The sequence below is a fragment of the Dunckerocampus dactyliophorus genome, chromosome 4 (genome assembly GCF_027744805.1).
Source record: "Dunckerocampus dactyliophorus isolate RoL2022-P2 chromosome 4, RoL_Ddac_1.1, whole genome shotgun sequence".
Taxonomy (NCBI): Eukaryota; Metazoa; Chordata; class Actinopteri; order Syngnathiformes; family Syngnathidae; genus Dunckerocampus; species Dunckerocampus dactyliophorus.
In genome coordinates, this window is record NC_072822.1 from 32,800,951 (window position 1) to 32,812,756 (window position 11,806).

The 11,806-nt window shown below is 42.6% G+C and overlaps 1 protein-coding gene across 1 annotated transcript; it reads right to left on the reverse strand.

Annotated features, from left to right (window-relative positions):
• Nucleotides 1-1,927: 1,927 nt before the first annotated feature.
• On the reverse strand, nt 1,928-10,922 carry LOC129180498 (zinc finger protein 135-like). The gene is made up of 2 exons (XM_054775035.1): nt 10,615-10,922; nt 1,928-5,532 (listed from the first exon to the last, which is right to left on the reverse strand). Exons 1-2 carry the CDS (start codon nt 10,730-10,732, stop codon nt 3,284-3,286), a joined length of 2,367 nt encoding a protein of 788 aa, XP_054631010.1. The 5' UTR covers nt 10,733-10,922; the 3' UTR covers nt 1,928-3,283.
• Between the last annotated feature and the right edge of the window lie 884 nt (nt 10,923-11,806).

Here is an 11,806-nt window from a genome sequence, read left to right on the forward strand (position 1 = left end):
TGATTCATATTTTGTACAGACGAGAGCATAGTGAATTGTATGAAAGTAAGAATAAAAAGTAAAGGATCATGACCATGGATTTTAGTGGAAAAAAGGGATGGGATATGCAGTTCAAATGGAAATCTCTTTCTAGAGGAGTAAAACTATCATTGCTATAGGGGAGTGCTGAGCCAGGGTGCACAGTAGAATTTTGTCCCAAAGGCAATAAGAATTGGAAAAGGGAGGGGAAAAAGTACATTTAATATAGCCAAAAGATAGAGAATAACGTATCAAATGGTTTTTAAGGGACGAAGGTTGCGTTACTTGAAGGAATGGGAGAATCTCCCCGCTTTTTAATGTAAAATATAGATGTTCTGCGAGCCTCTTCTACGCTGTGCCAATGTAGTCTGCTACGTACGAGATGTCAGTGGTCAGATGGCCTCTCTGTGATTTCAGCAGCTTGCACGGGCGGGTGCGACGTATGGTCTATCCAGATATATTATACAGATCAGTGCAAACGTGCCGGGCATGCGCGAGACTACGTCACTTCCTCCTTAAGCAAACTTTTTGACAGCGCTTCTGTGACGTCACATACTGTGATCGTTATGTTTTAAATGTATGAAAAAAAATGGTCAATAACCATACTTCACATATGTAATATATTGGGGGATTATTCTATTAGTGACTCTTATTAATGCACGTAGCGCAGATGTAAACGTCACATCCGGTTACATATAAATACATAAATAAATATGATAAAACACATAAAACCCAGTTACATTTGAATGTAAACAACCATAAACACAATGCAATGACGGATTCATCTAGAGGATTGCTCGAGTTTTGTTTTTCTAAACAGAGAAATACCATCCATCCAAACATATCTTCCTAACAAATGCTTTAGGCTGTATTTTTTCGTTTGCAAAAAAACTTTATAGAACCAAGAAAAGAGGATTATAATTTATCCACTTGCAACATGGATATAAGAAAAAAAAGATTATGTTGTAATTTCTCAAATCTCAATAACGCTTTTGGGAAGGGTTGGTATGTACAGCATATTGCTGCCGTAAAATAGATCGACGGATGTAGACGCGTTCTGCACATGCGTAGAACCAATTGCGTTTCCGGTACGCATTGCCTCATGACACTATGCATGTGTAAACTATGCCATCCATCAATCTTTTACGGAAGTTACAGATCGTAAGCATCACGCAACAACATTTGAACTAAGCATGTGCAATCCACACCACCCATCCCCCACTCCCAAAAACTTTGAGATTCAAGAAATGACAAAATAATCAATATTTTTTTTCCTTACATCATATCCATGGTGCGAGAGGGTAAATTATGAGTCCTCTTTTTCTGGTTGCATAATTTTTTATGTTTTGCCACTGAAAAAACTATTGTAACGACCCCGAGGGCCGTGATGTGTTGTGTTCGTGTGTGTTGCCGTAAAAAATGTGTTCCAGGGTTGGGGAAGCTGAAGCGGGGACGGACGGAAAGTGACGTTGGTAGTTCAGTTTAGTGTGGGTTCTGGCTGCAAAAGCAGATTGCGTTAGGAAGTATTGATTACTTTCATTACTGCAATAAAAGGCTGTTATTTAGATGAACCAGTCTGGTGCTTGTATGGCGCATGGAGTGTTACAATATGTTTGGATGGGTGGTACTCCTCTGGTTCGAAAAACAACTCTAGCTGCTGGTACTCCGACGAATACATCTTTGCACTCTGCTTACGGTTGTTTACTTTCAAATATCACAACATTTTATTTTTTCTTTTACAGTGGTGTAGAAAAAGTGCTTGCGTCCTTCCTGATTTCTTTTTTTTTTTGCATGTTTGCCACATTTTAAATGTTTCAGATCATCAAACTAATTTAAATATTAGTCAGTGACAACACAACTGAACAGAAAATGCAGTTTTTAAATGAAACTTTTTATTATTATGGGAGAAAAAAAGCAGCAAAACAGCCCCAGACATCACACTACCACCACCATACTTTACTGTTGGTACGATTTTCTGTCTGAAATGTGGCGTTACTTTTACACCAGATGTAATGGGACACACACCTTCCAAAAAGTTCCACTTTCGTCTTGTCAGACCACAAATGTCTTGGGGATCATCAAGATGTTTTCTAGCAAAATTGAGACGAGCCTTAATGTTTGTTTTGTTCAGCAGTGGTTTTGGTCTTGGAACTCTGCCATGCAGGCCGTTTTTGCCCAGTGTTTTTCTTACGGTGGAGTCATGAGCACTGACCTTAACTGAGGCAAGTCACTGCATGCAGTTGTTTAGATGTTGCTGTGGGGTCTTTCATCTTAACATCAATTTATTTACATTCAGTAAACTTGGCAAAAATACTGCGCCCCTTTAACTGCTACCTGTATAATAACGTGTGTGTGGGTGTGTGTTTGCATGCATGCGTGCAGGACCCCAATTAGTCGTCCCTTGGTACATCCTGGTTCTCCGTTCGCAGCCCCATTATTTCGCTGATATTTTTTCTGCAATTTTGCAGACTTTATTATTTTTTTTACAGCGTATGAACATGCAGTGTTCTGCGTCATGATTGGCCCAGGGATTGTTGACTATTGTCAATCAATTTCCTCCATGCCGTGTCTCCTGTTGTGTTCGATCGCGAGCAAACAGCTAGCAGTGTGACTCTGAACTCTGTAGGCTTTCAAGTTTTCTCCCGGACAAAACCTACAATGTCTACGAAACGGTCTGCACCCAAAAGGCAGAGAAAGACGCTAACCATCGCACAAAAAGGTTTTTTTGAAAAATAACACACTGTTAAAAAGACATTTTTTTACAAGTTTATATAGTTTTGTTTCATTGTTTCCCGCAATGACTATTCCCACCAGGGGTCCTTGAAGGCACCATAGTTGTATGCTCCGAGACAAAGTGGACATTTTTCCGATGCTGCCACAAATCAGACTTTTATATTGTTCGTGTTATTCTGTTCTTCCTTATCGTTGTTTCCAAATGCTGGTGCTGGGTGTGAATGCCTAAAGGTGAGCTTTGCTGACGTTATGATGTGTGTATTGAGTGCTCACTTTCATATTTATTCCACGTCAGGTTAATTCATGCTAGCACACTGTTACCCACACATCCAAAAATGATGGGAAAATCTTCTCTCTGGAAAACAAACTCCAGGCTTGTACAAGTGGTGAGTCGGTATTCATTTTGTGCTTTTAATTTGATATTGTTGGAAGCTGCTTGATTGAGACTTTTGTACAGTACAGTCAGACAAGAGTTTAAAGCCACTTTTATTGTGAAGATCGGAACCGTGACGTTGATAGTCCTTTGTTTCAACTAAAGGGTTTTTCTCCGATGTGTCAGCATGTGTCGAGTCAATTGACACTTCCGAGAAAATCTTTTATCACAAACTGAACAACCAAAGGGTTTTTCTGCCATGTGCGTCACCATGTGTCTCGACAAATTATTCTTATATGAAAAGCTTTTAGCGCAAACTGGGCAACGAAAAGGTTTTTCTCCTGTGTGCTTTCTCATGTGTACCACCAATTGTGACTTTTGAAAGAATCTTTGACCACAATTAGAACAACCGAAGTTTTTTTCTCCTGTGTGTGTCAGCATGTGCCGATTCAAAGGCCCCTTCGAAGAAAAGCTTTTCTCACAGACTGAGCAATCAAAAGGTGTTTCTCCTGTATGCGTCAGCATGTGTTGAGTCAAATCACCCTTACATAAGAAGCTTTTAGGGCAAACTGAGCAACCAAAGGTTTTTTCCGTGTGCGTCTGCATATGTCGAGTCAGATCACTCTTATATAAAAAGCTCTTAGTGCAAACTGAGCAAACAAAGGATTTTTGTTCCCCGTGTGTCAGCATGTGTCGAATCAAACCACCCTTTAAAGAGTATCTTTTAACGCAAACTGAGCAACCAAAAGGTTTTTCTCCTGTGTGCTTTCTCATGTGTAATACCTTGTGTGACTTTTGACAGAACCTTTGACCACAAACAGAACAACCAAAAGGTTTTTCTCCTGTGTGTCTCAATGTGTGTTGTGTCAAATGACACTTCAAAGAAAAGCTTTTACTGCAAACTGAGCAACTGAAAGGTTTTTCTCCTGTGTGCGTCCGAATGTGTCCAATCAGATCACTCTTAGATAGATAGCTTTTACCACAAATTGAGCAACTAAAAGGTTTTTCTCCTGTGTGCGTCCGTATGTGTCGAGTCAGACCACCCTTCAATGAAAATCTTTTACCACAAACTGAGCAACTAAAATGTTTTTCTCCTGTGTGTGTCAGCATGTGTCTAGTAAGATCACTCTGAGATGAAAAGCATTTAGCACAAACTGAGCAACTACAGGGTTTTTCTCCTGTGTGCGTTCTCATGTGTGGTACTATTTGTGTCTTTCGAAAGAATCTTTGACCACAAACAGAACAAAAAGGTTTTTCTCTTGTGTGCGTTAGTATGTGTCGAGTCAAATTAGACTTCAAATAAAATCTTTTCACACAAACTGAGCAACTAAAGGGTTTTTCCCCTGTGTGTGCCAGCATATGTCGACTCAAATTCCACTTTCCAGGAAAGCTTTTGGCACAAACTGAGCAGGTGACACATTTTTTACCCGTCTTCCTTTTAGAACATTTAGAGTGTTTGTTGTCAGTGTGACTCCTCATATCACCTTCACAGTCTGTATCGCTGCTCAAAGACCCTTGCATGTCGTCCCAGTCTTCAACCTCAGGAGAGTGTGATGTTGTGTCGTCACTATCTGATAGTGGAGCTAAGAAATTGTCTGATTGTGATCCTCCACAGTGGTCTCCATCAGCTTCTGTTGTCATGTGTTGTGGTGAGCTGCTGCTTGGAGGCTGCGCCCCTTTGTTCTCCTCACTCGGACTGTGATGAAGCTGTGAGGACTGAGGTGGTTTGTCTTCATGGTCTTCAGTCTTCACAGACACACCAATTAATGGGAACTTGTTGAGATCAGCCTCCTCTGGCCGGAGAAGATGTTCTCCCTCCTGAGCGGTCCAGAGTTCCTCCTCTTCCTTGTTAACATGGCAGGGCTGTGGATCTTCCTTTTTCAAAGTGGACCTCCACCCCTGCAACTGAGGGGGATGTTCTTCTTGAAGACCAATCAGCTGCTGGATGTCTAAAGGACACAACCAACATAAAGACTCAGGTGGTTTGTCTTCATGGTCTTCAGTCTTCACAGAGACAACAGTCAGTGGCAACTTGGTGAGATCAGCCTTCTCTGGCTGGAGAAGATGTTCTCCCTCCTGGGTGGTCAAGAGTTCCTCCTCTTCCTTTTTAACGTGGAGGGGCTGGGGATCCTCCTGCTTCAAAGTGGAGCTCCCGCTGTTTGAAGGACACAACCAACGTAAGGACTCAAGTGGTTTGTCTTCAGTCTTCACAGAGACACCAGTCAGTGGCAACTTGGTCAGATCATCCTCCCCGAACCCTAGAAGACACTCTCCCTCCTGTGTAGTCCAGAGTTCCTCCTCTTCCTTTTTAACGTGGGGGAGCTGTGGCTCTTCCTGCTTCAAAGTGGAGTTCCCTCCCTGCAGCTGAGTGGCACGTTCTTCTTGAGGACCAATCAGCTGTTGGACATCTGGAGGACACAAACAACACACACTTTAGCTCAAACATGATCCTTGAGATGTTTTGTCTATGTAGTCTATGTGTGTTAAGTGTTTCATTGACATTCAGTGTCTTGACAGAATGATGGATCACTGTTTACAAGACTTGGCTTAAGGCTGACATCAGTATGCCGTCTCTGCTGACTGTGCCTTGATTCACTTATTGGAGGGGTGTCTAAACTTTTTCCACGAAGAGCCGTATACTGAAAAGTCAAAGGATGAGAGGTCCACTTTCATATTTGTGCATGTTTTTTTTTTTATCATATATTTTGTAATTATATTAGGGCTGTCAAATGACAAAATTTGAATCAAATGAATCATAGTTTACAAATTCAATCATTAATCATGATTAATCACCGTTTGCGACTATGTGTGATATGCCATTTTTACTGTATTTTTTTAACAAAAAGATAAATGGCAGGACACAATTTTATATATTTGCATCCATTAACAGCTCTAAATGAACAGAAAATTTTAATCATGCTAAAATATATGGTGGGGATGGTGGGCTGCAGACCTCGACTCGAGATATTTGTAGATCGGTGGAAGGAATACTTTGAAGACCTCCTCAATCCCACCGACACATCTTCCAGCGAAGAAGCAGTGGCTGGGGACTCCACGGTGGGCTCTCCTATCTCTGGGACTAAGGTTGCAGAGGTGGTCAAAAAGCTCGTCGGTGGCAGGGCGCTGGGGGTGGATGAGTTCCTTAAGGATGCTGTGGGCGTTAACAGAACTCTGTAGCACATCAAGGATGGTGGACATCGGGGGCGGTGCCTCTGGATTGGCAGACTGGGGTGGTGGTCCCGCTTTTTAGGAAGCGGAACCGGAGGGTGTGTTCCAACAATCGTGGGATCACACTTCTCAGCCTTTCTGCTCAGGTCTATTCAGGGGTTCTGGAGAGATGGGATCTTGGCTTCAGGAGGAGTGTGGTTTTTGTTAGGGTTGTGGGATTGGGATCAGCGCTATACTTTCGACAGGGTCCTTGAGGGTGCATGGGAGCTTGCCCAACCAGTCTACATGTGTTTTGTGGACTTGCAAAAGGTATTCGACCGTGTTCTTCTAAGAATTCTGTGGGGAGTACTCTGGGAGTATGGGGAATCAGACCACATAATTCAGACTGTTGGTTCCCTGTATGACTAGTGTCAGAGTTTGGTTCGCATTGCCGGCAGTAGGTCGGACCTGCTTCCAGTGAGGGTTGGATACCGCCAGGGCTGCCCTTTGTCACAGTTCCTGTTCATTACTGTTATGAACAGAATTTCTAGGCACAGTCAAGGCAGTGTCTGCGTCTGCAGTGATGTGGATTCTGCATAGATCTGTTGTGGTGAAGAGGGAGCTGAGCTGAAAGGCAAAGCTCTCAATTTACCGATTGGTGTACGTTCCTAACCTCACCTATAGTCATGAGCTTTGGGTACTGACGGAAAGGACAAGGTCGCGGGTACAAGTGGCCGAAATGTGTTTTCTCCATAGGGTGGCTGGGCTCTCCCTGAGAGAACCCTTTAGTCGAACCCGGCTCCTCCACATTGAGAAGAACCAGATGAGAGACTCGGGCATCTGGTCAGGATGCCTTCTGGACGCCTCCCTGGGGAGGTGTTCAGGGCATGTCTGACCGGTAGGAGGCCTCGGGGAAGAGCCAGTACAACGTTGGAGAGAAAATGTCTCTCAACTGGCCTGGCACCGCCTCAGGATCTGCCGGGAGGAGCTGGATAAAGGAGCTGGGGAGAGGGCAGTCTGGGCTTCCCTGCCCCAGCGACCCGACCTCGGATAAGTGGAAGAAGAATGGATGAATGGATGGATGGATGGATATTTTAGAAAAAGGTTGAACGTACAATATAATTAAGGTTTTGTGTTACTTGCTAACACTGTCAACATTCAGGCTTTTTTTCTTTACATATTGCCTTTAGCTCTGTTTTTCCCATTTTGCTGGGGTTTTCCTTTGTTGAATTTTATTTCTGCCATGTGCCCAATGTACTGCAGCCCAATAAAAAAGGAGCCGCGGTCCGCCAATGTCCCCTCGACTAAAGGAAGAATGCAGAAACGTGTTCAACTAAAAACTGTGCATTGTTTTGTAACTTTTACCCATCCATGTGGAACCCTCTGTGTTTCGCACCACCCGCACCGAGGCTCGAACACAGGACTCGAACACAGGACCTTTGCAATGGGAGGCGAGAGCGCTGACCACACGACCAAAAGCCCAGACTCTCAACCGCGTGTTCAGCGCAGCTCTTAAGGCAGAGGGAGTGAGGCTTACCAACGTACACTTGCGCAGCCTCACAGGCTGGCATCTGTTACACTCACCCCCTCAAAACTGACTCCCATCCAGGTCACGGCACCAATGTAACCCGCCCTGTTTCGCACCGCCCGCACCGGGGCTCGAACACAAGACCTTCGCAATGGGAGGCGAGAGCGCTGACCACACAGCCAAAAACTCTGTGTGCGTGTTCAGCGCAGCTCTTAAGGCAGAGGGAGTGAGGTTTACCAACGTACACTTGCACAGCCTCACAGGCTGGCATCCGTTACACATGCAATGACTGCTTATGAAAGTACGAGTTACTGATTGATTTGCATTTTACATTTTAAAGTGGACTTGTGTTGCTTTTGTTCCTCAAAGCATTCAACTTGTCAATGTTGTGCACTGCCAGTGTCACTGCTACTAATATACTACAACAGCAACAACGATGGTGGAAAACATTAATGCAGCTAATTAGCTCCAACGACATCACAGCCTGCGTCCAGACTCTCACACGTTCTACCGGCTTGAGTTGTGGCCAGTGAAAAGGGGAGTAATCTCGCCCACTGATTCAGCCTCAGAGAAGCACCTCTACACTTATAGGGTCCTTTTTACACTTATTGTACCTCCATAGAATGTGTGCTTTGTTTTTTGTGTCAATGAATAAAAGTGACAGACAGAAACGGAAACGAATGTAGTTTAGCTAGCTTGTCCAATGAGATGTCAACCTCTGCTCACATCGCTACAAATCATAAATTCTAATGCCCATGCTTGTGGTTAATAAAGACATGGTCGCAATGCAATTGCAATCGCTTTATTAACAAGCGGCAAAGCATGTAAACACACTCATACGGCCTGAGTCGCACTATCATGTTCTGGTAACTTACAGCTCCACTCGCGCAAGCTGACGAGTAGGAGATGCCTTTCAATTTACAGTAGTACCTCGCATAACGTAAACCTCCTTTTACGTAAATTCCACTGAACGTAAAGAATTTATGTAAATTATTCGCATCGTATTACGGAAGGAATTCCATATAACGTAAAGCGTCAAGTCCGTGCAAGCGACAGAGAGACTAACAGAGTACACTTGGTGACGCCTTCTGGCTTCACCCTCTCATTATCTGATTATCGGGGCACCGCCTATGCTCTCATCTCATTGGCTGATTATCGGGGCACCGCCTACGCTCTTATCTCATTGGCTGACTTATCCAGCGCGTCCATGTTTGTATGTGAGCTCCCTTCCTCATCGTAGTCGCCCTTAAACTAGTTTGCACGCATTGAAATCTCTGTTTAATTTGTTTACTTTTCTTTGTGTTAAAATTACCGGAGTCATGGGCCCTAAACCAAGTGTAAGTGAGAAGAAAAAAAGGGAAAAGTTGTCGATCGAAACAAAGCAGGAAATGATCCAGAAGCATGACGGTGGTATGAAATGAAGTGATGTTGCTAGACTATACGGCCGTTCCCCATCGACCATTATACCTTATTTACCTTATTTTATATTGGAATGTTACTCTACTATGTTTATGCTGTTGTCTTATATTTTCCCCCCATATTTGGTGGACTTTGAATATTTTGAAGGCCCAAAGGTGTGAGTTTAAGAAGATCTTGGAACGGATTAGGCTATTTACATGTTTTTTTACGCTTCGTATAACATAAAATCCCTATAACATAAAGGTTCTTGGAACGGATTATTTACGTTGTAGGGGCGTCTACTGTATTTTGCCGACAAGTGGCCACTTCAGGGAGGGGCTGGTTCGTGACGAAATACCACCATGAATGAGGAGTTCTCTGGGGAAATATTTGCCCATTCAAACGTTGACAGCATTTCATTCACAATGTGTCAATTTCCATGAGATTCTGCATTCGACAGCAGATTTATTTTACACAGAAATCATAACACTCTATTCAACACTTCAAACCTTATCAGCCAACTGAAACGTCAGCATCACTGTGACATCCTGTGTTCGTTTTGCCGCGACGTTTGAGAAATGTTTACAAGAGACGGCCCGGGCGAAAGCAATCTGTGATTTCACCATGGATATGATGGCGCCGGACGACCAGCCCTTAACCATCATTTACGATACCGGCTTTTGTCGGCTAGTAAACCCCTTGGAGCCACGCTTTGTAATTCTGAGCCGCCACTATTTTTGTTTTGTTCATAGTGGTAGTGGTAGTAATAGCAGTGATGTCATAATACTTGGCTAAGACAAATGTGCAGTTTGTCAAATCCACCTTTGTTTGAGTCGTTCTTACCCCCAAGTGTGCAGACACTACAGTTTAATCTAAATTTCAGGAAAAACATATCAAAATATTATTGGTTATCGGTATTGGTCTGGACAAACAGAAAGTCATCTGCATCGGCTTGAAAATAATATCGTGCATCTCTAGGACACAACCAACATGATTAAAACCTCCGGATTCATGGTGTGCCCCGTCTTTGACGCGCTGCGCCGCACTTCCTCTAACCAGTCAAAATCAGGTAAGTAAAACAATTAATTACGTCTGTCTTGTGCCAACATTGAGGCAGCAAAGACATTATACTCGTGCTAATACGGTGGGTCAGTTTAAAAATCCAAAGAGTGCATTTCTTTTAACAATATATTTTAAGCCTTTAACATCCAACCATCCTTTTACTATATGAGCTGTGACCCTTGTCTTTACATAAGCGGTTGTTTTGCTCTTCCAGCTTTTTCATGTGTCTTTCACATTCTTTGTTCTACTCTGATTTGAACTCAGCTCGCTATGTCAAGCTAATAATCATGGCGGCTCTTGAATATACTCAGAAACAGGCTAAAAAAGACTTTACTTGAAACTTCGACTCGCTCACCGTTATCTGCAGTTTGGGGCTTTTTCTCCGTTGATGATTTGATGGGAGTTGGTGGCGCTGATTCTCTTCCACCTTCTCTTTGAGTGGACGTCGCCATCTTAGCATAGCAGTGGTTCATCTTCTATCACGTCTTCAATCTTCACTTGAGATACCACTCCAATGTTACAAACCCAACTTCCGTTTAGTCAGCTGTAGAAAATATGAATCTCTGAGGTTATTATTACTATATTTTTCCTGGATATATATAACTGTTTAATAAAACCGCATAGTCCGGGCTAGCGTCTTTTTAGATTTACATGAACCCTACCGGAAACACTATAGCTTCAGCACAACGCCAGACTTACGTTACTTCCTCCTTTTACGACAGCGCTTCTGCCACATCACGTGACATCAGTTGTTATTATTATTTTTAATTAATGAACAGAACTGGACAATAACCATACTTAATATACGTAGTATAGTGGAGGTTCTTTTTATTTATCTCATATTAACAAAATAAATCGCCAGCAGGCACGTAGCCATGCGCAGATGCGCCACAGGCGTATAAACCATATAAAACAAAACATGCCGTTATATTTGAATGTACACGACATATCTTGCTAGCAAATCCGTTTATATTTTTGTCTGTAGTTTAAAGAAAAACATATCCATACAACTAGGAATTGAGGATTTTTTTTCTCCACTTTGCAAAATGGATATAATAGGAGAAAAAATAATTTTTTTCATTTCTTGAAACTAAATTACGTTTTGGGGGTTGGGGGAGTGACGTACATTGCACACACGTAGTATAAATCGAGTTGTAGTAAAGATTGCTCTACTGGAAACCCAAACGTGCTGGGCATGCGCGAGACTACGTCACTTCCTCCTTAAGCAAACTTTTTGACAGTGCTTCTGTGACGTCACATACTGTGATCGTTATGTTTTAAATGTATGAAAAAAATGGTCAATAACCATACTTCATATATGTAATATATTGGGGGATTATTCTATTAGTGACTCTTATTAATGCACGTAGCGCAGATGTAAACGTCACATCCGGTTACATATAAATACATCAATAAATATGATAAAACACATAAAATCCAGTTACATTTGAATGTAAACAACCATAAACACAATGCAATGACGGATTCATCTAGAGGATTGCTCGAGTTTTGTTTTTCTAAACAGAGAAATACCATCCATCCAAACA